Raw genomic sequence first — 23067 nt, 5'->3', positions numbered from 1 at the left:
GCAGTTACTTGTATGCGATAGTCATGTGAGCTGGTTTCAATGTCATGGCTGTGATCATTAAGATCTTATGGGCAACTGAGGTGTGGCCGAGTTTCCTGGGTTATAATATACTTTAACTGAATACATCTTCGTGGATTTAAATACTGTACAAGTTTCGCTGTAAGTCTGGGATCTCCCACACAGCATTTTCTTTCATTTTTGAGAGTATGAGTTTCAGCTAGAAGAGACCTCCAACTCCCCTAAGTGGTAGGTAAGGAGCTGGGCATTGAATCGGGGACTGAAAAGAGCCTATAACCACATCTTAACATGTCCATAAAACACCGAGGGGGCTCTTGTGGCATCACTGCCACCACCTCCCAAGTGCAGCTTTTATTCCCTTTTACCTTTGTAGCTCTGTGTGGGCTCAACATCATCTGTTCTCTTCTCACCAGCCTAAGGATCAGTAAAGCATGTCTGGAGCAAATCTCTCAGCTCCGCTTGTCTAACTGCTACTCTAGGTTGTTTTATAGCAGCATCAGAAGCAACTTAATGCCAAAAAAATGTTTTTATGAATGGTGCTTGTTGAACGAGTCCATTCAACTATGGCAAAATTTCAAGCATATGGAACCGATTGTTTTTATCGTGACAATGCCGATTTTTAAAAACTGACCATAATTTGCCATTTATTTATATATGTACTCATTCAAAAATATGTACCTAGTGCCTGCTACAAGCACTAGTTAAAGTACTGAAAATCCAGTGGCAAACAAGATAGACAAGTTCTTTGCCTCACAGTATGTCAGAAAGTCATGCCTGTGCCCAACAGCAGTCTCATGAAACTTGATTGGCCCCAGTGTATGAGTGTGAAATTTGTGATCCTGTGAGGCACTGGGGATGGAGTATGTAACTTGACTCCACTAGTTAGAATCTCAGATAAGTGAGAAGGTTCAAGAACCACGGGGAAGGGGAATGAAGAGGGGGAGGGAGTAGACAGTAGAGAAGCTGTGAAGCATTGAGCCAGGTGCAGGTTTAGCCCATAGGTACAAGGTTTTCTGTATATTTCAATAGCCATGCGCCATTTCTAACTCTTAAGACATCTGTAGGCCTTTTAGAAATGAAGATTTCAAATTATTGAAATAATTCATTAAAAAAAAATGTGATTTCACTCAGCTTTCATGTATTAAGTATTTTTATGGTGGAAAAAAATGTTAGCTTATTGTACTTCAAAGAAGTTTCTAGGACAGTAGTTGGTCAAGGTGAATGTAGATTACAAATTCTTTTTTTTTTTTTTAACAGCTTTATTGAGTATCATTGCTCAACAAAGAGCTGCACAATTTGGACATATGCAAACATCTGTGATAGCACCATCACAATCAAAGTAATGGACATAACCAATACTTTCCAAAGTTTCCTTATGTTCCTTCATTTTTGTGTGTATGTGGTTACAATACTCAATTCAATCTAACAAAATTTGAAGTGCACAGTATCATATTATTAACTGTAGGCACTCTCCAGAACTTACTCATCTAACATAACTGACACTTGATAACCATTGAACAAAACTGCCTATTTCCCCGACCCCCTGCCCCTGGTGACCACTATTGCATTCTCTGCTTCTGTGAGTTCGGCTATATTAGATACTTCATATGAGTCAAATAAACTCTGGAAAAACTTCCAATACATTACCAGGAGTAGAGTAGTCAATAGATAAACCCATGTTGAATAAATATATGGAAAGAGATGAAAAAGAATAAAATAGGAAAGACAAACAGAGTTGAGATTTTTTTATTTTCTAATGCAGTAAAACAACAACAAGAACAACTCAGAAAGCAAACACAATTGCTATAATTTGAAATATTTAAATACATTATAATGGAAATGAATTAATAACAAGTGACTTTGAACTTTGTTGTACTATTAGGAGCTGAAAGTCACTGGACTGATTTTCAGAAGAGAGAAAACACTGATTCACCTTCCTAGAAAAGAATTTGAAAAGATAAAGCACCATGGACCTAACTTATATTCCTGAAGACTTATCCAGCTGTCCAACATTTGGAAACAAATCCTGTCCTCCCACCAACCGCCCTTTTCGCCTCCGGGTGATAATGTATTCGATGATGACTGGAGCCATGGTGATCACGGTCTTCGGAAACTTGGTTATAATGATTTCCATATCGCATTTCAAACAACTGCACTCTCCTACGAACTTTCTGATCCTCTCCATGGCAACCACGGACTTTCTGCTGGGTGTGCTCATTATGCCCTACAGCATGGTGCGATCAGTGGAGAGCTGCTGGTATTTTGGGGATGGCTTTTGTAAATTCCATGCAAGCTTTGACATGATGCTAAGCCTGACTTCCATTTTCCACCTCTGTTCTATTGCTATTGATCGATTCTATGCTGTGTGTTACCCTTTGCAGTACACAACCACAATGACCCCCTCCGTGATAAAGAGGCTGCTGGCATTCTGCTGGTCGGCCCCCGCGTTTTTTTCCTTCGGTTTAGTTCTATCCGAAGCCAATGTTTCGGGGATGCAGAGCTATGAGATTCTTGTTGCTTGCTTCAATTTCTGTGCACTCACTTTTAACAAATTTTGGGGGACAATATTGTTTGCTACATGTTTCTTTACTCCTGGCTCCATCATGGTTGGTATTTATGGCAAAATTTTTATCGTTTCCAAGCAACATGCTCGAGTTACCAGCAACAGGCCCGCAAAGACGAAGGAGGAAGTGAAAAAAAATGTGTCTAAGAAAAAGGACAGGAAAGCCGCTAAGACTCTGGGTATAATAATGGGGGTGTTTCTAGCTTGCTGGTTGCCTTGTTTTCTTGCTGTTTTGATCAACCCATATCTGGACTATTCTGCCCCCATAATACTACTTGATCTTTTAGTGTGGCTTGGTTATTTCAATTCTACTTGCAACCCCCTCATTCATGGTTTTTTTTATCCATGGTTTCGAAAAGCTCTCAAGTACATAGTGTCAGGGAAAATATTTAGCTCCCATTCAGAGACTGCAAATCTGTTTCCTGAAACACACTAATTACAAAGACACTAGAAAAGTGAATAGAATATTGAAAATGAGATTGTTTTTATTTTTACCTGCAGCACATACATTGCATCCCCAGATCATTGCAAATATTCTATTAACTTGCGGTAATCTAGATACGTGTTCTGTAACCTACACAAATGCTACATTCAGTGTCTCTGGTCAGCAAACTAACCAATCATTTAGAATTGTCAACCTCTGACTGCTAAGGAAAATGTACAAAAGAAGTATAAAACATAGTTGAAAATAAGTTGGTCTTGATTTGTATACATGAAATAATTAAAGACCATATGAGAATTTTTTAAAAAGTGCTAATGTTTTGGGGTCCTCTCTGATTTCATTACAGGAATTCAGAAAAAGGATCATTATGACTTGTGAACCCATAGAAGAAGTGAAACATACCACTTGTTTTTACTATCAACTGGAAGTCCACCTTTTCATTTGGCTTGGGAGAATTATTCATAATCATTACATAAATTATTCAGTTATTTTCTGACACCCAGAAGCTCACTAGAAAGAGCTGCTCATAGGAGAGGCAGTTTATTACAAATTATCAGATGCAATTTGAGCTTTTATTCTTATGACTTTTTTCTTTGTGGTTTATATTTGAAATGACTTTCTGTTTCCTCTGACTCTAGCTTCTTAACCTGCATGGTGTGTCTACACCATCAGCTAGCAATCACAAAGCCCCGCCTCGTACTTGTTTTAACCACTTTCTCTGAAAGTTGTCTAGAGTTCCACCAAATAAATTTCATCCATACCACAATGCCTATGATTCAAGTCAGATCATTAACACTAGGTAAAAGTCCTTCCAGTAATTTTTCTGGGAAACATTAAGAGACAAATAGAACCTTTCTTTATATGACAGATTGGGATGTACATGAGTACATTTAACAATCATGTTCAATTCCTTTGTTCCTGGGATTAAGTTGTTCCTTAATCTTAATTCAGCTTTAGGCCCATAGAGAGTGAAAGGAGGTAAAGTGAGACACAGTGGAGTCAGATGAGTGGTTTGAAATGCTTTTGGTGTAAAGAATAAATCATTAGAGAACAAGAGTGAATTGAGAAGAATAGGTAGGAGGCTACTTATTGCAAGTCCAGATGAGAGATGAAGGTAACTTAGACTGGGGGGATGTTGATGAAGTGGAGAGAATCTGCCAAGTCACCAGATACTCACCTGGCAAAACCAGAAGGATTTAGTAATATGTAGACTTTAGAGGGTGATAGAGAGAGAAGTTCCAAGCACGATTTATAGGTTCCTGACTTGTGCAACGGGAGGTGTGGTAGATAGCAAATCCCACAGGAAACCAGTTTGGGGAAGGAGGGAAGATCATGCATTCTGTCTGGGGCACTTGAGAATTTGAGACATCCTAGTAATATTAAACGTGTGATTGGATTGAAGGGTCAGAGCTCAGAAAGGTCTGGGTAGAAATGGGTCTGCAGGTATTGGCATGTGGGTGACATCTGAAAGAGAGGGAATGGTTGAGCCCACTTAGGGAGAGAATGTAGGAAGAGAAATGGGGGTCTAAGACTAGGCTTGAGGAGTTCCCACTTTTATGGCCAGGTGGAAAAGAAAAGAAAAAACAGGTCTGCTTTTAGATCAAGCTTTGAATAGAAAAATTTAATCCTGGCTTTTCCCTGTCTTTCTTCTCAGCCCTTCATTTAACATACCCTGACACCCCATGTCTTAGATCCAACTACAGAAAATTACCTAGGCTCATCCTGTGTCTTTATAGATGATATGATTCCATAAGGACTACTCCTCTTCAGCACCATTACAGTTTCATTTCCTCTAGTTGTAAGGAGAAAACCAAATGTGCATAATAAAAGTTTCGTGTTTACCAAAAGATATTTACTAATCTGTCTAACTGCTGGCCTTGAGGAGGACGTTCTAGGCTGTGTCAGGAAGAGATATGAGACCGTGAAAACCACGGCCAGGCTCCCTCTTCCCGTCTCAGAGGACCATGGACAGCTCCCATCAGCCTCTTCCTTCACAGATGACAACGTATGCTAAGTGAGATAAGCCAGAGAAAGACAAATACCATATGATCTCACTTTTATGTTGAATCTAATGACAACATAAACTGATAAACAAAATAGAAACAGGCATGGATACATGGAGCTGACCGACAGCTATCAGAAGGGAGGGGGAAAAGGGGGTGGGCTGGATGAAAGGTGAAGAGATTAGCTCAAGAACATATATGCATAACCCGTGGGCACAGACAACAGTGTGGTGATGGCCTGAGGGAAGGGCGGTGGGGGCTGGATAGAGGGGGGTAAACTGTAATAGTGTCAATAGTAAAAATAAAGTTATATAAAAAATTGACTTGCCCCACTTTGAAGTGCCAGACGTTTCATGGCTAGGGATCTTCCTAGTACTTCTGGCTTCCTCTCAGTTCCTGCTTAGAAAAGTCTCGTTTGTTTCTCTACTTCTGAACAATTTCTCTACTCTAAAAACATCATGGGGTGTGTGTTAGGGGAAAAAGTGATTCATTACACTTATCAAAGATGATAAGGCAGACTTTATTCAAGGGAGGCCACTACAGTGAGGTTTTTGTAGTAATAGGAGAGAGAGATTAGACTCAACAACTCCAGCAAAGCCAAGTGGGGGTTTATACCCAAGAACAGGGTGAGGGATAAACCCCAAATCTATGTTTAAAAATGCAAGTTTCTTCTTATGTGATTCTTAACTAAATGGACTGGTCTGTCCAAAAGTCATTTAAAAAAAAATCAGTGGCCTTTGTGGGGAACTTTTAAAATACCCAAACTTACTTTTCTTAAAACCAAATTGAACAATAATAGCTTTGACATTTGCAAAACTGAATGGAGTGCCCATTTTGAGTTCTATTTTGAACCTTTCAAAGATTACCAGGAATCAGAAGTGGCCTCTTTCTGAAATAAGGTTTTCAAATGGACTAAGGCTACAAACCTTTCATGCAAGAGAAAATGTCCTCTGAAGCCTGGTGTCCCCTGCCTCGGGCCCATCTTTCCCGTCCCCTGGACTCATCCTTTGCTTCACTCATCCTTGGCCCCTGGGCCATCACGCTCTTTTCCTTGACACATGGAGACACAATATGTCCCTTTTCATTCGGTTGGTTTGAAACATGGTTCTTAGTGGTTTTTGTTTGGGCTGAGACCTTTATTTGGAAAACTACAGACAATGAGCTACAGAGTGAATGAACATTCCTGACTGCGCATGCCAAATGAATGAAAAGATAAAGATGAGTCAAATTCCTAATGGGGATTAAAGAACTCACTGTTTGAAAACATTTAGCATTTAGTAATAAGTGAAGTGAGCATTTGTTGGATTTGAACTAAATTTTCTTCCTTCCTTCTTTTTTTCCTCCCTCCTTCCCTCCCTCTCATATTTTTATTCTCTTCCACTTGGGTCTTGTGTGAGGTTAGTCACATTATCCCTGGAAGTCGTAGGAATGATAGCACATCACAGATTCATCCTCCCAGAGCCAAGTCTCTGGTGACTTGCTGCGATCTCTTTGCTGGCAGCACACTGAAGGTTGTTAAAGGACACACCTGTCAAAAACATGACACAGGTCATAAGCCTCAGGAGGCATATTCTGTGTATAAGTACTGATGGAAGCACAGCCTGCCAGGAGCCTACCTGTGAGAGCTGGGGTCTAAGTGCGTTTTCTGGGGGAATCAGCAGGGAAGGGAGTAGTGGGGCAGGATGCTCATTTGCATGGTAAGAAACTTCAGCACAACAGCTAAGTCACCTTTCATGGTTTTAGCTCCAAAATAGCTAATTAGCCATACAAATTCTGGTAAACCAAAGGAGAATATATTAAGAGAGGGGGGGAAATCAAATAGATTTATCTTTTTTAATGTGGTGAAAAGAATCAAATTTAAAATACTGATCTATAAATATGATCACTGAAATTCTAAAGAGGCAATGAGAGGGTGACTTATCACAAATCTTTCTTAAATCTAATTCATAAATAACCTCTCTTACTTAAAAAACTGTGGTGAGATATATCAAAGCAAGATAAAATCCTTTTCAGAGAAAGACTCAGAGGTGAAGTGTTTGAGCTATTTAACCAGAGAGAGAAGAAAAATCATGCCTGATAAAGCAAGTATAATGTGTCCTCTTCTGATTTCTCGTTCTGTTTACGACTATTATTAAGCTTGTTGACTACATCCCTTCTTATTTAAGAAAAATACAAATACATCATTAAAGTGTTAGGTATTTAATAATTGAGAAATGACTACATAATTCCTTTTTCATTTTTTTCCTTGAAATTCTGAGGACATTTTAGATTTCGAAATCATTATTTCAGAGTCTTTGTATCTGTTTCCTTACTCTGTAATCTTTTCCCTTAAGGAACTAAATTTGAACTGAAAACCAATGCAATCTTTGCTCCGGCTTCAGAATTGTTAGAAAATGTTTATTTTTACCTCCTGGCAAAAAGAATGAACCGTTTTCTATGCTTTTATCAGGTGATAGTTTGCAGTGTTGCTGTGAATTTGGTTCCTTGTTGCAATACTATTGAGAAAAAGAAAAAAAATTGTTACAATGTCTCGGGATAAAAGTGAATGTCAAAGAGGGTTTAATTTCATCCTGTTTTATTAAAAAATTACTGTTATCTTTTGTGGAGGTGAATCTTTAAAGAAAAGAAAAATCTCTATTCTGTTTAGTTTTTAAATAACAAGCAAAACCCCCAATGCATTTCATTTCATGACAGTCTCTTCTCTTAGCAGAGCACAGACCTGCAGTCATATTTGTATTTTCTTATTTGTTTTTATAACTTTTGGTCAAAGCTTATACCTTTGACATTACCTTAACAATTTACCCATGTAATAACTTTATAAATAAATGTGTGTTTATTCTTTTTGTCTTAATCTAACATTTAGATGTCTAAATATTTCCCTAATATATATAAAATCATATATCATAAAAATATGAGCTAATACTATTAATTTCTAGCAGCTGTTCCATATTGTGTTTTCCAAAAAAATAAAATAAAATAAAATAAAATAAATAATATTTCCCTGATAAGCCTAGGAGTTAAATAATATTGATCCTTTCAAGGATTATATTTTCAAAAGTGAAACTTTAAACTCCAAAAATATATCATGAAATATTAAAGAGTGTACTATTTTATATGAGGAATGCTACTCATGTATATACAGTGACAAATACCTAAGCTGTGGCAATTTTTAGCTATCTTTAAAGATAATTTTAAAAGAATTAAGTGAAAGATTTTAGAAGGAGGTAGAAGAGGGTGTAGGGGGAATAAATGGTGATGAAAAAAATAAAAGAAAATAAGATTTTTAATTCACAAATACAAAGAATATAAAATGCAGAATAAAGTTAATTAATTAAAGAAGGTAGTTAGGTGTTTAAGATTCCATTATATTCAGTATCCTAGAGCATAGAAACCAAAGTGATAAGTAAGGAAATTATTTGTTCCAAAACTGAGAGACTAGAGTTTTGAAAAAAAGTTAAATTAAGTCTTTGTCTTTCTTACATTTTATTTCCCTATGTGTCAAGTTCAATTCAGTGGCATAATGTTTAATTGTTATAATTAAAATATATCTAAAGAAAAATGCTAATCTGAGACATTAAATAACAATATCCAGAATAAATTAAATGTGCTATACTGATAAGATTTCATCTACTACACATTGGAAAGAATGCTGGGCTATAGTAGCAAATACTGTAAGTATTATTTTCAAAGGTACTTGTATTCTCATTAATATCTTTTCCAAGTAAATCTGGTAGGATGTGCTTGTAGGCTCATTTTCCCAATGGACCAGGGAGTTTTTATCTATTCTCAGACCAAAGTCCACTTCTCTAACTTGGCCCTAGATCTCATTAATGTTTGTCATTGGTCGTCAGCGTTACATATCCAGTCCTAGAACTGGAAAAACAAATTAAACCCATGCCATATTCTGGATGAGTCAGTCCTATTAATTCCACATTTTAAGAGCAACGGCATGAATTATATAAAACAACAGTTTAAACAATGATGTATTATAAAATTGTATTCCTGAAACCTATATAATTTTGTTAACCAATGTCACCCCAATAAATTCAGTAAAAAAGATGTTTAAAATAAATAAATAAATAAGATTAAAAAAAAAAAAATGAGCACACACGTATCTCACATTTGTTTCTAATGCAAGACTTGAAATCTGTGGACAAGGCAACTTCAACCTGAATTTGAATTCATGAAATTTATGCTAAATGAATGGAGATCAACCACAAGATGAACAGAATTTATCATTTGAAATATTCCTCCCTTTATTTTGAGAGTATTCATGTATAATCTTGTAGGCATTAGCATATTTTTAATTTACCACACATTGCTCTAAGTTATAAAAACTATATTGTTTACATTGCACAGACAGATGTTTCCCTAATTGAATATATTGTGTGTAGTAAGTGGCAGCATCCAAAGCAGTGCTCCTGATCAATAGGGAATTCAACCTGGGATTGAAAATGCAGCTAGCTGGACCTCTCTGAGAAGTTGCAATGATTTTTATTGCTTTTTTTTTTTCTCTCTCTTTCACAGTAAAGAAAGGAACACGGCACTCTTGCAAAAAGACTCATAGTACCCAAGGGACCAAGGCAATGAATTCACCTGAACTTGGAAACCCCCCAGAAGTACAGTTTTGCTTTGCTTTGATTAACAATTCATGCCCGAGAAATGTGAGGTCCGTGCTGAGCATCTCTGCCATGTACATTGTCATGACTGGCGCTATAATGATGACCATACTGGGCAATCTGGTTGTGATCATTGCCATCACCCACTTCAAACAGCTCCACACCCCAACCAACTTCCTGATTCTCTCCATGGCCACCACTGACTTTCTGCTGAGCTGTGTGGTCATGCCCTTCAGCATGATCCGGTCCATCGAATCCTGCTGGTACTTTGGTGATCTCTTTTGCAAAGTCCACAGCAGCTGTGACATCATGCTTTGTACCACCTCAATTTTTCACCTCTGCTTTATCTCAGTGGACCGTTACTATGCTGTTTGTGACCCTTTGCATTATGTCACCAAAATTACCATTCCTGTCATAGAGGTCTTTCTGCTCCTCAGCTGGTCTATTCCAATTGTTTTTGCCTTTGGCCTGGTATTCTCCGAATTAAACATAATTGGTGCAGAAGATTTTGTTGCAGCCATTGACTGCACAGGTTTGTGTGTGTTGATATTTAACAAAGTTTGGGGGGTTATGGCCTCCTTTATAGCCTTTTTTCTCCCTGGGATGGTAATGGTGGGGATTTACACACACATTTTCAGAGTAGCCAGGAAGCACGCTAAGCAAATTGGCATGGACCCTAGGATGAAACAGGTTGGGTCAAAAAGCAAAATGAAAGCGTCATCCAAAACAGAAAGCAAGGCCACCAAGACTTTAAGCATAGTCATGGGAGTGTTTGTGTTCTGCTGGCTGCCCTTTTTCCTCTTGACAATCACAGACCCTTTCATTAATTTTACAGCTCCTGAAGATTTGTATAATATCTTCCTCTGGCTGGGTTATTTCAATTCCACTTTCAATCCCATTATATATGGCATGTTTTATCCTTGGTTTCGCAAGGCACTGAGGATGATTGTCACAGGAATGATCTTCCGCCCTGACTCCTCCACCCTGAGCCTGTTTCTTGGGCATGCTTAGGCAATGCTCTCTGTTCTCTAGGATTCTTTCCTGGTAGGGACTCTGGGATGCTCTTTACGCCCAAAGGTAGGGATGGGACAGAGTAGATATGGAGATTCTTCCAGTTAGTATAACAGACATCTAAATAGGAGCGCTTTAGATTTATCTAGCCTCTGGGTATACCAGAGCTACCAAAGTGGCTGATTTCTAGGGTTCTGAGGAAGGTGACTCTTATGAGAGGAAACTCTTCCAAGGTTTGCTGATTCCTGAATTTCCAAAATTAGAGATTTGGAATTTCAATCCTTCAGCATCAACCAAATAATAAGGGCCATCTACTTCTTTTTTTTTTTTTTTTGTAGTCATCAGAAGAAGAGACACAGTTGGTATTTACACTCATTGACAATCATGTACAGTTCATCTAAATATTATTTTTAATCTTTATTGTTGAAAGTGTTACGGATATCCTCCCATCCCCCCCCCCATTGTATCTAATATTTCTTGAGATTATTGTGACATCTTAGGAGAGGGGAGAGAGCTTGAGAATACTGGGGGCCTGAACTGTGAAGCATGTGACAAACAGAAAGAGAGAAGGAAGCAGATCATTGTATTTACTTCCAATTTTATAGTTCTGACTTAAACCTCTTTTCAAAAACACTAGACTGTCTTATTAAATGAAAAGAATGGACAAAAAGTTTAGAAGTATATTCTTTCTTTTTCTCAATATATACTTTTTCTTTATATACACTTGTGGCCTACACGTGTATATACAGGTGGTGTGTCCATCTCCTTGGGTGTGTGTGTACATACTAATCGCCAAGGCTGAGCTTCATCCACAAACTGAAGTTCTTTCCCTGCCCCAGAGTTTTAAGACAATATTCATTGCCTCGATGAATGTCTCTTCTCTGTGTCCTTTTGTCTTTCTCTTCCTTCTCCTACCCCATAAACTTATTCCACCAAATTTTTTTTTAATAATGTTCTTTTAATTCTTCACACTATTTCTCTGATCTCTCTAATCCAGTGGTCCTCACTCAAAGACAATTTTGCCCCTTGGAGACATTTGGCAATGTCTGGAGATATTTTTGGTTTTTACAACCAAAGAGGGAGTAGTAATGAAATGATATGCAGGGGTAGAGGTAAGGGATGTTGCTAAACATCTTACAATGCATAGAACAGCCCCCACAACAAAGACTTATCTGATCCAAAACTTCAGTAATGCCATGGTTGAGAAACCCTGTTCTAATCTCATCTAATCGCATAGCTTCAATGACCACCTCTCTCTATATTTCTCTCAAATATATTTATTGTCATCCCTATCATTTCCCCCAATTCAAATTTCTCTCTCTCTCTCTCTCTCTTTTTTTTTTTTTTTTTTTTACTATCAGTAAAGTATCCTTTGGATGCTTTGTCAGGATCTCAAACTAAACATATCCAGCATCTTCCTTCTCTGCCCACCCTACCTCCCCAAACCTGTCTCTTCTGGCCCCTGCTTTGTAGTAGAGTTGGGTGTGCTCAGGTGTGTTAGTTGCTCATCTAGCCTATAAGCTTCTAGTATGCAAGACTATAACCTTATATTATTCATGTTGGTATCCCATAGTGCTTGACATGGTGCCCTCCCCATAAAAAACTCTTAACACATTCACTGGCTGACTAAAACAGAGAAACTTTGAGGAAAATGAGAAAGAGTTACTCAGATTCCCAGAAATAAATAATTATACAACAAAGGATGTTAGACAGTGGGGACTTCTTTTCTTGGAAGGTCAAATAAAGGAAAAAAGCCTATTTGTAAAGAAGGAATTAAACTGAACTTAATTCCTGTTCTGATGGGCTTTGGTCATGTGCACACCATGTTGTTCTGGGGAACCCAAGCACGGGGCCAGCAGAGGCACAGGGTGGAAAATGACTCACCAACTCAGAAACACTTGCAACATGTAGAAAGAAGCTTGCATGTTCACACAGTGAGATTCCTGCTGATAGAAATTAGGTCTTCTGTTTCTTCTCCTAATGCATCAACAGTCCATATGCTTCCCAGAACAGTTTGGTCATGCAGAAATACTGTTCACTATCCTATGTATTGATCAATTGGAAAATTTTTAAGTGGAACTTACTTATAAACTTAGAATGTTGATATGTGGCTGGAACAATTTATTTACTAATGTCTGCCTATATTTGCAGGAAGTAAGGTTGCTTTCCATAGCAATAACCTTAAGACACTGGTAGGTTGCAAAGAAAACATTTGTTGACATTACCATAGATTTTAATGTTAAGCGTATTTCATTGTAGTAATTCTTATAGCAATATCAGAATATTTGGTTAATCAACCCCTTTCCTTTCTCTGAGCTGGCCAATGACATCACAGCTCTACGCAGAACATTTAATCCAAAGGTTTCTAATGTTCACACACATACATTCTAAATGCATTCATAAACCTTTTTGCTTTTTTCGATCCACCCTTGCTATTGGGAAACTACTCGTTGCTCCAAAACACCTTCAGTAACCTCTCTATTCAGTTAAGATTGCCGTACTCTCTTGATCTACCTGTTCTGTTGGACATTTATAGCTTCCCTTGCTGACTTCAGTTATATATGCTGACTTAACATATTTAGGTCCTGAGATTTCAGTAAATCATTGTTTTTGCAGAACAGTATTTGAAATCAGAATTGGGTTTTAGCAGAGAATTGGTTTGTTCTCTTCTGAATGCAGTAATTTAATCTTTCAGGAGGAGATTTCCTCTGCCCCTAATCTAGAAGGCAACGTGGAGGGGCTACGGTATTCCTTCCTTTTGAAGAATACAAGGAACAGGAGAAAGTTCCTCAGGCTTTGGGCCGAGCTAGACCTCTTTCCAGGGCTTGACAGAGCAATAGACCACCTTACAATGTCAGGAGTACGTTACTATGTGCTTTTCATGATGAGCTTCTTGTCCTCTTCGGGAATTCAACACAGACACTTAGACTGCTAAACCTGAGGGGCTGAGTAGGAAGGGCAGCCAGTCATTCAGCACAGATACAGTTTTTTAAAAAATAAATTTAATGCTTATAATATCATAAAATATGTAACTCAACATCAAGGAACTAATGTTTGAGCCCATGTGATGGTCCATTTTGCAGACCAGATTTTATTTTGCTCACTAAGAGCAGAGGTCAATAGAGGAGAAATGAAGGAGCAGGTGGAAGCTTCTGTTGCTGTCATAATCATTCCTTACCTCAATAAAGAACTTTTGTACTTTACCAAGGGTGTCCATGAACATTAGCTCAATTATTTCTCAAAATAGTTCCATATGCTCTTCCCAGGCTAGTCCAAGGAAAAGTAAACAATCCCATCATTACTCCTAATCTAATGCTCTACTTTCTAGGACTCATCCAGCCTGAACAGAGTAGCCATTATTTCAGGAGGATGGTGACTACAATGAATACCTTGCTCTCTGTATCAAAGCTACTCAGTTCAACAAACATTAAGTGAGCAACTACTATGTGTTAAGTGCTGTTCTGAGTGTTTATGGTTCAGAGATTAATAAAACCCAAATCCTGGCTTCATGGGGTGATGGTCTTATAGGAAGGACCATATTGCAAGAAATTAAGAGAGTAGGGAGGAAGAAAATTTAGCCTGACTTGGGTTAAGAGAAGACAGCCTGAACCTGAGGGGAAAGGAATATCAGGTTTAGTAAAGGACCCATTTCCAACCACTGAAGTGGGGCTATGCATATTGCTTTTCAGCTTTGATGTAATATATCCCAGAACCAAAAATCTTTTTTGAGAGTTACCTTCTTCAGGCCTTATGCTAGTTGTAAGACATTGGTCCCTATTTTTCACAGATTCTTGGTCAGATTAGACTTAGAGCCATGGAACTCCCTGGCTGAGTGCATGTGGATTATGACTTGTAACCTAAGGGGTGTCATGGCATGTGGTAAAGCAAGATCCTTCCTGGTTTGATTAACTTCTGGAGTTAGAAATCTATTTCCATGTACATAGACTTGGTATAAAGCAAGCTTTAAGCAATCACCACTGGGTTTATGCAGGGCTTTGTGGAGGAGAGGTACATACCAACCTTCTTCATTTGTTTTGACCTGTCTCACCTTCTCCTACAGGCCCTGCTAGTGGATGTTATGTATTATCACCGTTAGAATTCTGTCATTTTTGCAACAGCAGTTCGATTTACATTGTGAAATGATTTCACCAAGAGGCATTCCATCTTTTGGAGGTTTGGTACCGAGAAACAGAGAAATCAGAACATGATTAGATGTGTTTTTTCTTGACAATAACCTTGTGAGGTACATATATGTGAGTCTAATTGTAGGTACTCTTACTGATGAGGAGACAGAGACAGGAGGACGAAAGTGATGACCTAGAAAATGGCAGAACAAGAATCTAGTTCTTCTGTGTCCAGGTGAACTGTCTCATCTATTGTGATTTCTTTAACCAGTACAAAACAGAGCAAAGAAGACATCATGAAAAATTCTCTGAGGGTCACAAACCAAAGGGCTTCTGATCAGATATTACAAATCCATTGTGTTTAATTTTCATTGCTAATTAATTGGTAAGATGAATAATGATGCTATATTGAGAAGGAAACAAACTACTGAGACCTGTGAATAGTGTAAACTAGGTCCCCTGGTACTCATTCAGTGTTCATTTGCATAACATACCACATGGAGATGTAGTTTCTCTTTGGAGTATAAGATCATTAACTGCACATCCATGATCTTTGCAGATAGAAGAGAACTCTACGCACCCATGTCTACCAGCTACAAGAGGGACTTCTTCCCATAAGTGATTCTGATTCACACCTCTGTAAGTAGCTTGGAAACTCTGAATTCAATTTATGAGAACTTGCTTAAAAATTTTACAGACAAGTGTTTAGATAAAATACTTTTTTATGTCAGATAGTTCTCCCAAGATGTGTAAATACTGTGTGTTAATTTTGGAAATTGTGCAGGATGCAAGACTGAAACTGGGGAATTTTATTTTATTTTTTAATCTGTTGATTTGTTGTCAATTTATTTACTTCTTGAAGAGAGGACCCAGAAGTTACTCTTTACCTAAGTAATGATTTGTTAAAAAGAATTAATTCTTCACTTGGTTTGATTCATAACAGTAAATATCACTTTACTTTTAACAACAGGTAATTTATCAAAATGGAAGAGACACCCTCTCAATAATTGTATAATGCCTACTGTGAAATAGCTAATTTTTTTTTTTAGAAAACATTTAGCTTACATTCTTCATCTCTTTCTTTAAGGATAACTTCTTAATTAGTTTCAAAAAAGTCCAGTCAGACAAACCAGGACTATCAGAAGCAACGTTTATGAGACCTTGGATCTCATGCTGCATTTGATTTTCAGGGTGCATTTGATTCAGTACCCAGCAAAATTGTACTAGGTTCCAAATTGCCCTTTAGTTCTTCTTTAGATCTCACTTTCTAATTGTTTAACTGATGAATGATTTTATTTATTTTTTTTGGTGGGACAGGTGGCCTGTTCTCGGAGAGAGGGAGAAGAGGACAGTCGGAACCATAAATGAGTGCTGTCCTCAACCAAGGTTCTGAACAACACCCCCTGGCATTCTGTTACCAGGTGAATGGGTCTTGCCCCAGGACTATCCATCCTCTGGGCATCCAGTTGACCATCTACCTGGCCTGTGCAGCCGGCATAATCATTACAGTCCTAGGAAATTTGTTTGTGGTGTTCACTGTGTCCTACTTCAAAGCACTGCACACGCCCACCAACTTCTTGCTGCTTTCTCTGGCCCTGGCTGACATGCTCCTGGGGCTGCTGGTACTGCCACTCAGCACCATTCGCTCAGTAGAGAGCTGCTGGTTCTTTGGAGACTCCCTCTGCCGCCTGCACACCTACTTGGACACCCTCTTCTGCCTCATCTCCATCTTTCATCTCTGCTTCATTTCCATTGACCGCCACTGTGCCATCTGTGAGCCTCTGCTCTATCCCTCCAAGTTCACAGTCAGGGTGGCCCTCAGGTACATCCTGGCAGGGTGGGGGATGCCAGCAGCCTACACTGCCTTCATTGTCTACACAGATGTGGTTGAGAGAGGGCTCAGCCAGTGGCTGGAAGAGTTGCCTTGCGTGGGCAGCTGCCAGCTACTGTTCAATAAGTTTTGGGGTTGGTTAAACTTCCCTGTGTTTTTTCCCCCCTGCCTCATCATGATCGGTTTGTATGTAAAGATCTTCGTGGTTGCTACTAGGCAGGCCCAGCAGATCAGCACCGTCAACAGAAGCCTGGCTGGGGCTGCCAAGCGGGAAAGAAAAGCGGCCAAGACCCTGGGCATCGCTGTGGGCATATACCTGTTGTGCTGGCTGCCCTTCACCATCGACACGCTGGTGGACAGCCTCCTTAACTTCGTCACACCACCACTGGTCTTTGACATCTTTATCTGGTTTGCTTACTTCAACTCAGCCTGCAACCCCATCATCTATGTCTTTTCCTACCGGTGGTTCAGGAAGGCTCTGAGACTCATCCTGAGCTGGGAGATCTTCTCACCTCGGACACCCACTATTGATTTGTACCAAGAATGACAACTTTCACTGAACACAGGCGAATGGTAGGGCCTGGCAGGAAGGGTAAGGGGCGCCGTGTCGTGGGCTCTGTGGTGTCACGTGTGGGCATGCTTCCAAGCAGCCTGGTGTAAGTGGAGGAGAAAAATCAACTTCTTCATTTACAAAGAGATATGCACTTCCTTCATTCAATGTTTCTATAGTAGAACATGGGAAGGAGAGAGAGAAGTCATCTAACTATTTATTGGATGAGTTAAAACTCTGTGATAATATCTGGGTCCTCCTTCATTATTTCCGTGAGACAACTAAGATACAGAGGTGGAGGAAAAAGTGCCCCGAGGTCGGGATTTCTGAGTTCTTGTCTTGGTCTTACCACGTGGCAGGGCCCGTGTGACTACTTCAGCAATCTTGACTTCCTCCCCCATCACCGAGTTTCCTCACTTTAAAAATGAGGAGTTTGGCCCTGGCCAGTTTGGCTCAGCGGTTAAAGCGTCGGCCTGCGGTCCGGAGAGACCCGGGTTGGGTTCCCGCTAAGGGCACGTACTTCGGTTGCAGTTTGTCCCCGGCCCTGGTTGGTCGTGCGGGTGGCAGCCACTCGATGTGTCCCTTCAAGTCGATGTTTCTCTCTCTCTCTCCCTTCCTCTCTCTCCCTCCCACTCTATCTGTACAAAAAATGGAAAAATATCCTCGGGTGAGGAAAAAAAAAAAAAAAATGAGGAGTTTGGCCCTGGCCGGTTGCTAAGTGGTTAGAGCATGCAGGTCGTTGGCAAGGCAACCAATCGATATGTCTCTCACACATCAATGTTTCTCTCTCTTTCTCTCTCCATCCCTTCCACTCTGTCTAAAATTAAATAGAAAAACATCCTCAGGTGAGGATTAACAAAAACAAAAAATAAGAGGCTTGCACTGTTTGTTTTCTGAGGTGTTTTTAAGCTCAAATATCATATAACTTAACTTTGGGAAGCATTGTTTGAGTCTTAATTTTACCTTACTTTTCATAATCATAGTCAAGTGTTTCAACCATTTTCCAAAATGTTCTGTTAGGATCCCTGTCTCCTTAGAACCCCATCACTAAAAAGGTTTGTATGCCAGGTTTGCCTATTTCAACGATCACTGAGTTAATGCATTATTTTTTTAATGTATTATAATTTTGAAGGAATATTTTCTTCCTTTTCTTTTATAATAAAAAGTTGTAAATATATGGAATATTTTTCACACAAAAATAAGAAAAATAAAGTGATAATGAACCACATCTCACCATTTTAGTATTTCCTCCTTTTTTTGTTTAAATCACATAAGTTAGAACTACCATCTTTTGATTTTATGATAGTATATGAATTTCTTTGGAAAAACAAGTACCTATGCCATCTGCTTGCTCAGAATTGAGCCAAATGATTCTCAGGACGGTTACTAATAAAGCTCCTGAAAGTTTTATGTGCATCTTGTTTCTGGATTTTTCTAAATCTTTTCCTCAGGTCTCTCGTCACTCTACGTCCACTTACTTTTTTTCAGATTAATAACTGTTTATTTGGAAAATTTTTTGTAAATTAATTTGTGGTCTCTGGTGTAAAGATGTACAGATAGCTGTAGTTATAAAGATATAGACATAGATATCTCAATCAAAAGAAAGAAAGAAAGAAAGAAAGAAAGAAAGAAAGAAAGAAAGAAAGAAGTAAAATCATATTTTGAAGTTGGCTGAAATGAATTTATTCCAAATATTTCTTTTTATTTGCTAGAAAGATAACTTCTCTTGACATGATTCTTATTCCTAATTAAAAATATTGTTATAAAATATATTAATGTATTTCTAATGCTTGATTTTCTTTGGAAGTAATATTTCTTTTTCCCATTTACCTCTTAATTATTAAGAGAATTAAATTATAAGTAAATTATAATGCATTTGTATATAGTACACACAGTTTTGAGACATAAAAGAACTAGGAACACTGTCTTAGATTTAGCAATAGATACAATTTGCCAAGTATGTCAGGCATTGCTTTGAAAAACACACTTCCCTCTTGCCTTCCTAGAAATAAATTCACACCCATTCCCAGTCCACTGGGCATGGCACTCACTGACTGTCCTGGAAGTAGGCTCACTCAGGGGCTTCACAGGTGGAATTCTGCTTTCTGGTCGTTTTCACAGAAGCAGGAAATCTGCTTCCCTCGTATCTTGTTGTTTTCTGTTAGAGGGAGGAGGCTGCATTAACCACGAGAGGCTCCAGGGTAGAGAGAAAGGAAGGCTGGGAAGGGAAGAAACCAATATTTACTGAAAACCTACGCATCTCGCTTGCTGCCCACAAGCCCTGCAAAGTGGATATTGTTAACTTTATGTTACCGATGCGACACACAGGTGTTCGGCAATTTCCTCTCTTTACTCGAATGCCCTGACTTATCTGTCCCTGAGATATTAGAGAAAACTGGACAGCTAATAAACCTGTGAGCAGGACTAAAATGGAAAAGCAGGGAGGAGACTTCAGCTTCTGGTGAATCACAGGAGCACTGGAACATGAATGTCACTGCACACTGTCCCTGTCACCAGTGAACCAGGGTGGGGTGAGTGTAAAAATCACATCTGCGGGGGACACCACCGAGGGGTACAGGAGCTGATGCTTAACAGGTCAGGCTCCTGACCCCAGGATTTGATGCCCAGCTCCTTCATGATCTTTGATATGAGAACAAGATGTAAGAAGCAAAATTGTTGCACCCAAAAAAATCTAGTTAGGCCCTTGGACCAATGAAAACCTATGCTCAATGATACTGCCCTGAGATATGAATAGAATGTCTATGGTGATATTTTACTGTTCTGGAATAATAACCTTTTCTCACTCTACCTTTCTGAGTGCGAATTAACTAAATTTAAGGCAAGCGTTCTTAAATTTTTCTGCTATGAATTCCTTTGGCACTTTGGTAATGACCATGCGCCCTGTTTCAGAATAAGACTTTTAAATAGATTTTTAAAAAATTTTAAACATTAGAATTATAAGGAAATACAGTTATATTGAACCACAATGATCAGATTACCTTTACATTGCCAAGTTTGTAATACAATCATGCAGGCGCATCTTGCTCGGTCATTCATCAGCCTCTGCGCTCCAAATACACAGAAAAGGCAGGCATGCAAAACATGGGAGCGGGGAGGAAACACAGCAAAGTTCATATGAGATCATCTCTCTGCACAAGAAAAGAAACAAGAACAGCCCATGTGAGCAGGGCTGGCCATGAGGACCTACCTAGTAGTCTGCAGGTCCAGAAACAGCAGCGGGATTCAGGATTTGACTCCTGTAAAGGGGTTTAAAAGTGATCCACCCCACACTAGACGCGGTGCTCAGCTCACCGCTGAAGCCAGCAGTGAGGCTCGATCTCTTGCTGCACGCGTGAAGGGTGCCCACACACACGAGGCTGCCCAGTTCCACCCAGGACTGCCGGCTTTCAGAAGTGGCTAGCCTGGGGAGAAACAAAGACACGGGTACAACCAGAGCCTGTCATTTCCTCCTGGGAAATAATTCACTCACACCTATGTTTGGATGCTCCCAAATTTTTTTCACTACATTATACGTGGTAACATGTTGCTAAGGACTGAAAGATTGTGTCCCCTCAAAATTTGGATATTGAAACTTAATCTCCAGTATGAAGGTATATAGAGGTGGGGAGTTGAGGAGGTGATTAGGCCAAGAGGGTGAGGCTGTGCCACAAATGGGATTAGTGTGCCTGGGAAAGGGGTTCTGGAAGCTCCGTTGTCAGCATCCCGTCAGGCCCTGCTCAGCTGGGCAACCACCAGAAGAGACTCAGAAGGTTGCTCGGGGCCTGAGTCTCCTGGCCACCCCAGGGCCTGGTCTGACTTTCCTAACCCATTTACGGCTCACTGTTATGCCCCTGGTTGGGAAATTCTGTCTTGGAGAGAAGCCTTGGATAGAATTAATATTGTTAGGGCTAAAGAGAGCGCTAGAATCGGTGCAAAAATGAATCTAGATATTGATGATATTAGTGAGGCCCATCAGATCAGGACTAATATTTTCAATAAGTTATATATGTTCTCACCAATATATGTTGTCTACCTTGATATTATTTATTATTATGCTCGAAATGATACCTTTATTAGTCACTGTGTCTTTGTGGTAGACCCAGAGAGATACTGCTAAGATTCCTCTTCAAGGAAGAAATCTGGACCGTCTGGGCACCCTAAGGAAGATCACTTTGATTGATTACATTGATGATCAGACAGGGTGAGCAAGCTGTACCTCGCACGCTAGGTACCTAGTTCCTAGCCTTGGTCAGAAACAAGTTTCCTAGAAGTTTGCAGATAATCAATATGCAGATTCTGGGGCCCTCTATTTCATTAAATTAGTCAAGGGTGTCTTGTCCCAAGTAAAAGATAATTGACCACCTTTTATATCCCGTATAGCAAAGAAGGATGCTCAATACCTGGTAGACCTCTTCAGGTATGGCATCAACATATTCCATGCTTAGGAATACTGCTCTGGTCTGTACACCAGATAACAAAAAAAGCCTGCCAGCTTTGCGTGCAGCCTGGAGCAGGACAGGGCTCTGCAGCCAGTTTGGACTGCAGCATAACTGCCAACAGTCAGTGACCCTGTGGCTGGAGGTGCTACTAGTGGAAACAGATGCTCTGTAGATTTGCTGGAAGGCTCCAGTGGGAGAAATACAATGTAGTCCTCCGGGTTTCTGGAACCAGGCCCTGCTCTTTGCAATGGAGGATAGAGTACCTTTTGAACAATGGCTCTTTTTGTGCTGCTGAGCCCAGGCAGTGATGAAATATTTACCCATGTGACGCCAAATGATCAGGTGTCTTTAACGGCCCATCACAAAGTGGGTCTGCCTGGATCTTCCAAGTCCCAATGTTGGTGGATCCAACAGAATTCTTTGTAAATTGGAAGCCAATACATCAGTCAGAACAACCAATAATATTTCTTAGAAATGAAAAGACATAGACTATCTTCCCAGAAATTATATAGGAGCTGACATTTATATCGTATTCTGTTCTCACGCTTAAGCTCACACACAACACGAATGACAGTTGCAAAGATAAGCACTCAGCTGTGTCTAATGCCAAAGGGCAATATTTCACCAGTTTCTAAGGGCAATACTAAGCTAAGCAGTACAGACCGTTTTAAAGATAAGGAAACGTACATCCCTGTTATGACTCACCTTGGTTAAATTTATGAGGCAGGCAGAATCCACTTGGAAGTCCCCCACCTGCCCTGTCTCTACTTTCTACCTCTTCTCCTAGGAGTTTCCTTGTATCTCTGGCAGTTTGCACTGTGTCCTTTGCCACCAGTAATAAGAGCTACTAAACAATAACTATTTGCTGACTGAATTCGATGAGAATATTACATTATCAGCTCTGCGTTATAGCTGAGAAACCAAGACACACAAAGGATGAGTGACTTAACCAAGGTGGAAGCTAGTAGACAGCAGAGATGGGATCCAAACTCAGCCAGCCTGGCGTTTGAAGCTCAGTCTGGACTCTAACACTGCACAGAGCCTTTGCAGGTAAAAGGAAGCATGTGGTTTCAAAAGCAACTTGACATTTACAGTCCGCACAGTACATTTCTGAGGTATCACCTGTATATTCCTACTTTCTTTTTAGCATAGTAAATATCTATTAAAATAAAAAACTCAAAAAAATATGCAAAGGTCAAATTCTGTCAAAATCAAACAATGTTGGAGCTGGAAAAAATTAACAGTTTATCTGTCTGAACATATTGAAGGAAAAGTGAAAACCAACTCAGAAGTCTGGAATAAAGAAGTGCATCTTATGCAATCATAATATTCTTCTCACTCTTCCAATATAAAATATAAGTACTGGCAGGTGTGAGGTGATAGCTCATTGTCGTTTTAATTTGCATCTCTCTGATGATTAGTGGTGTTGAGCATTTTTTCATATGTCTATTGGCCATCTGTATGTCT

At 39.4% G+C, this 23067-nt stretch overlaps 3 protein-coding genes across 3 annotated transcripts; all 3 read left to right on the top strand.

Moving 5' to 3' along the window:
- The first annotated feature begins 1965 nt into the window (after nt 1-1965).
- LOC118621780 (trace amine-associated receptor 3) lies at nt 1966-3034 on the top strand. Its single transcript, XM_036249180.1, has one exon. The coding sequence runs from the start codon at nt 1986-1988 to the stop codon at nt 3015-3017; it is 1032 nt and encodes a 343-aa protein (XP_036105073.1). The 5' UTR covers nt 1966-1985; the 3' UTR covers nt 3018-3034.
- A 6517-nt stretch (nt 3035-9551) lies between these two features.
- Nucleotides 9552-10656, top strand: LOC118620822 (trace amine-associated receptor 4-like). The gene has a single exon (XM_036247831.1). It carries the CDS (start codon nt 9613-9615, stop codon nt 10654-10656), a length of 1044 nt encoding a protein of 347 aa, XP_036103724.1. The 5' UTR covers nt 9552-9612.
- A 5438-nt stretch (nt 10657-16094) lies between these two features.
- On the top strand, nt 16095-17230 carry LOC118621661 (trace amine-associated receptor 5). Its single transcript, XM_036249024.1, has one exon. The coding sequence runs from the start codon at nt 16145-16147 to the stop codon at nt 17156-17158; it is 1014 nt and encodes a 337-aa protein (XP_036104917.1). The 5' UTR covers nt 16095-16144; the 3' UTR covers nt 17159-17230.
- Nucleotides 17231-23067: the final 5837 nt, after the last annotated feature.

Source organism: Molossus molossus, unplaced genomic scaffold, assembly GCF_014108415.1.
Source record: "Molossus molossus isolate mMolMol1 unplaced genomic scaffold, mMolMol1.p scaffold_m16_p_8, whole genome shotgun sequence".
NCBI classification, from domain to species: domain Eukaryota; kingdom Metazoa; phylum Chordata; class Mammalia; order Chiroptera; family Molossidae; genus Molossus; species Molossus molossus.
Note: the sequence above shows the minus strand (reverse complement) of the source record. Positions and strands in the feature narration are given on the sequence as shown.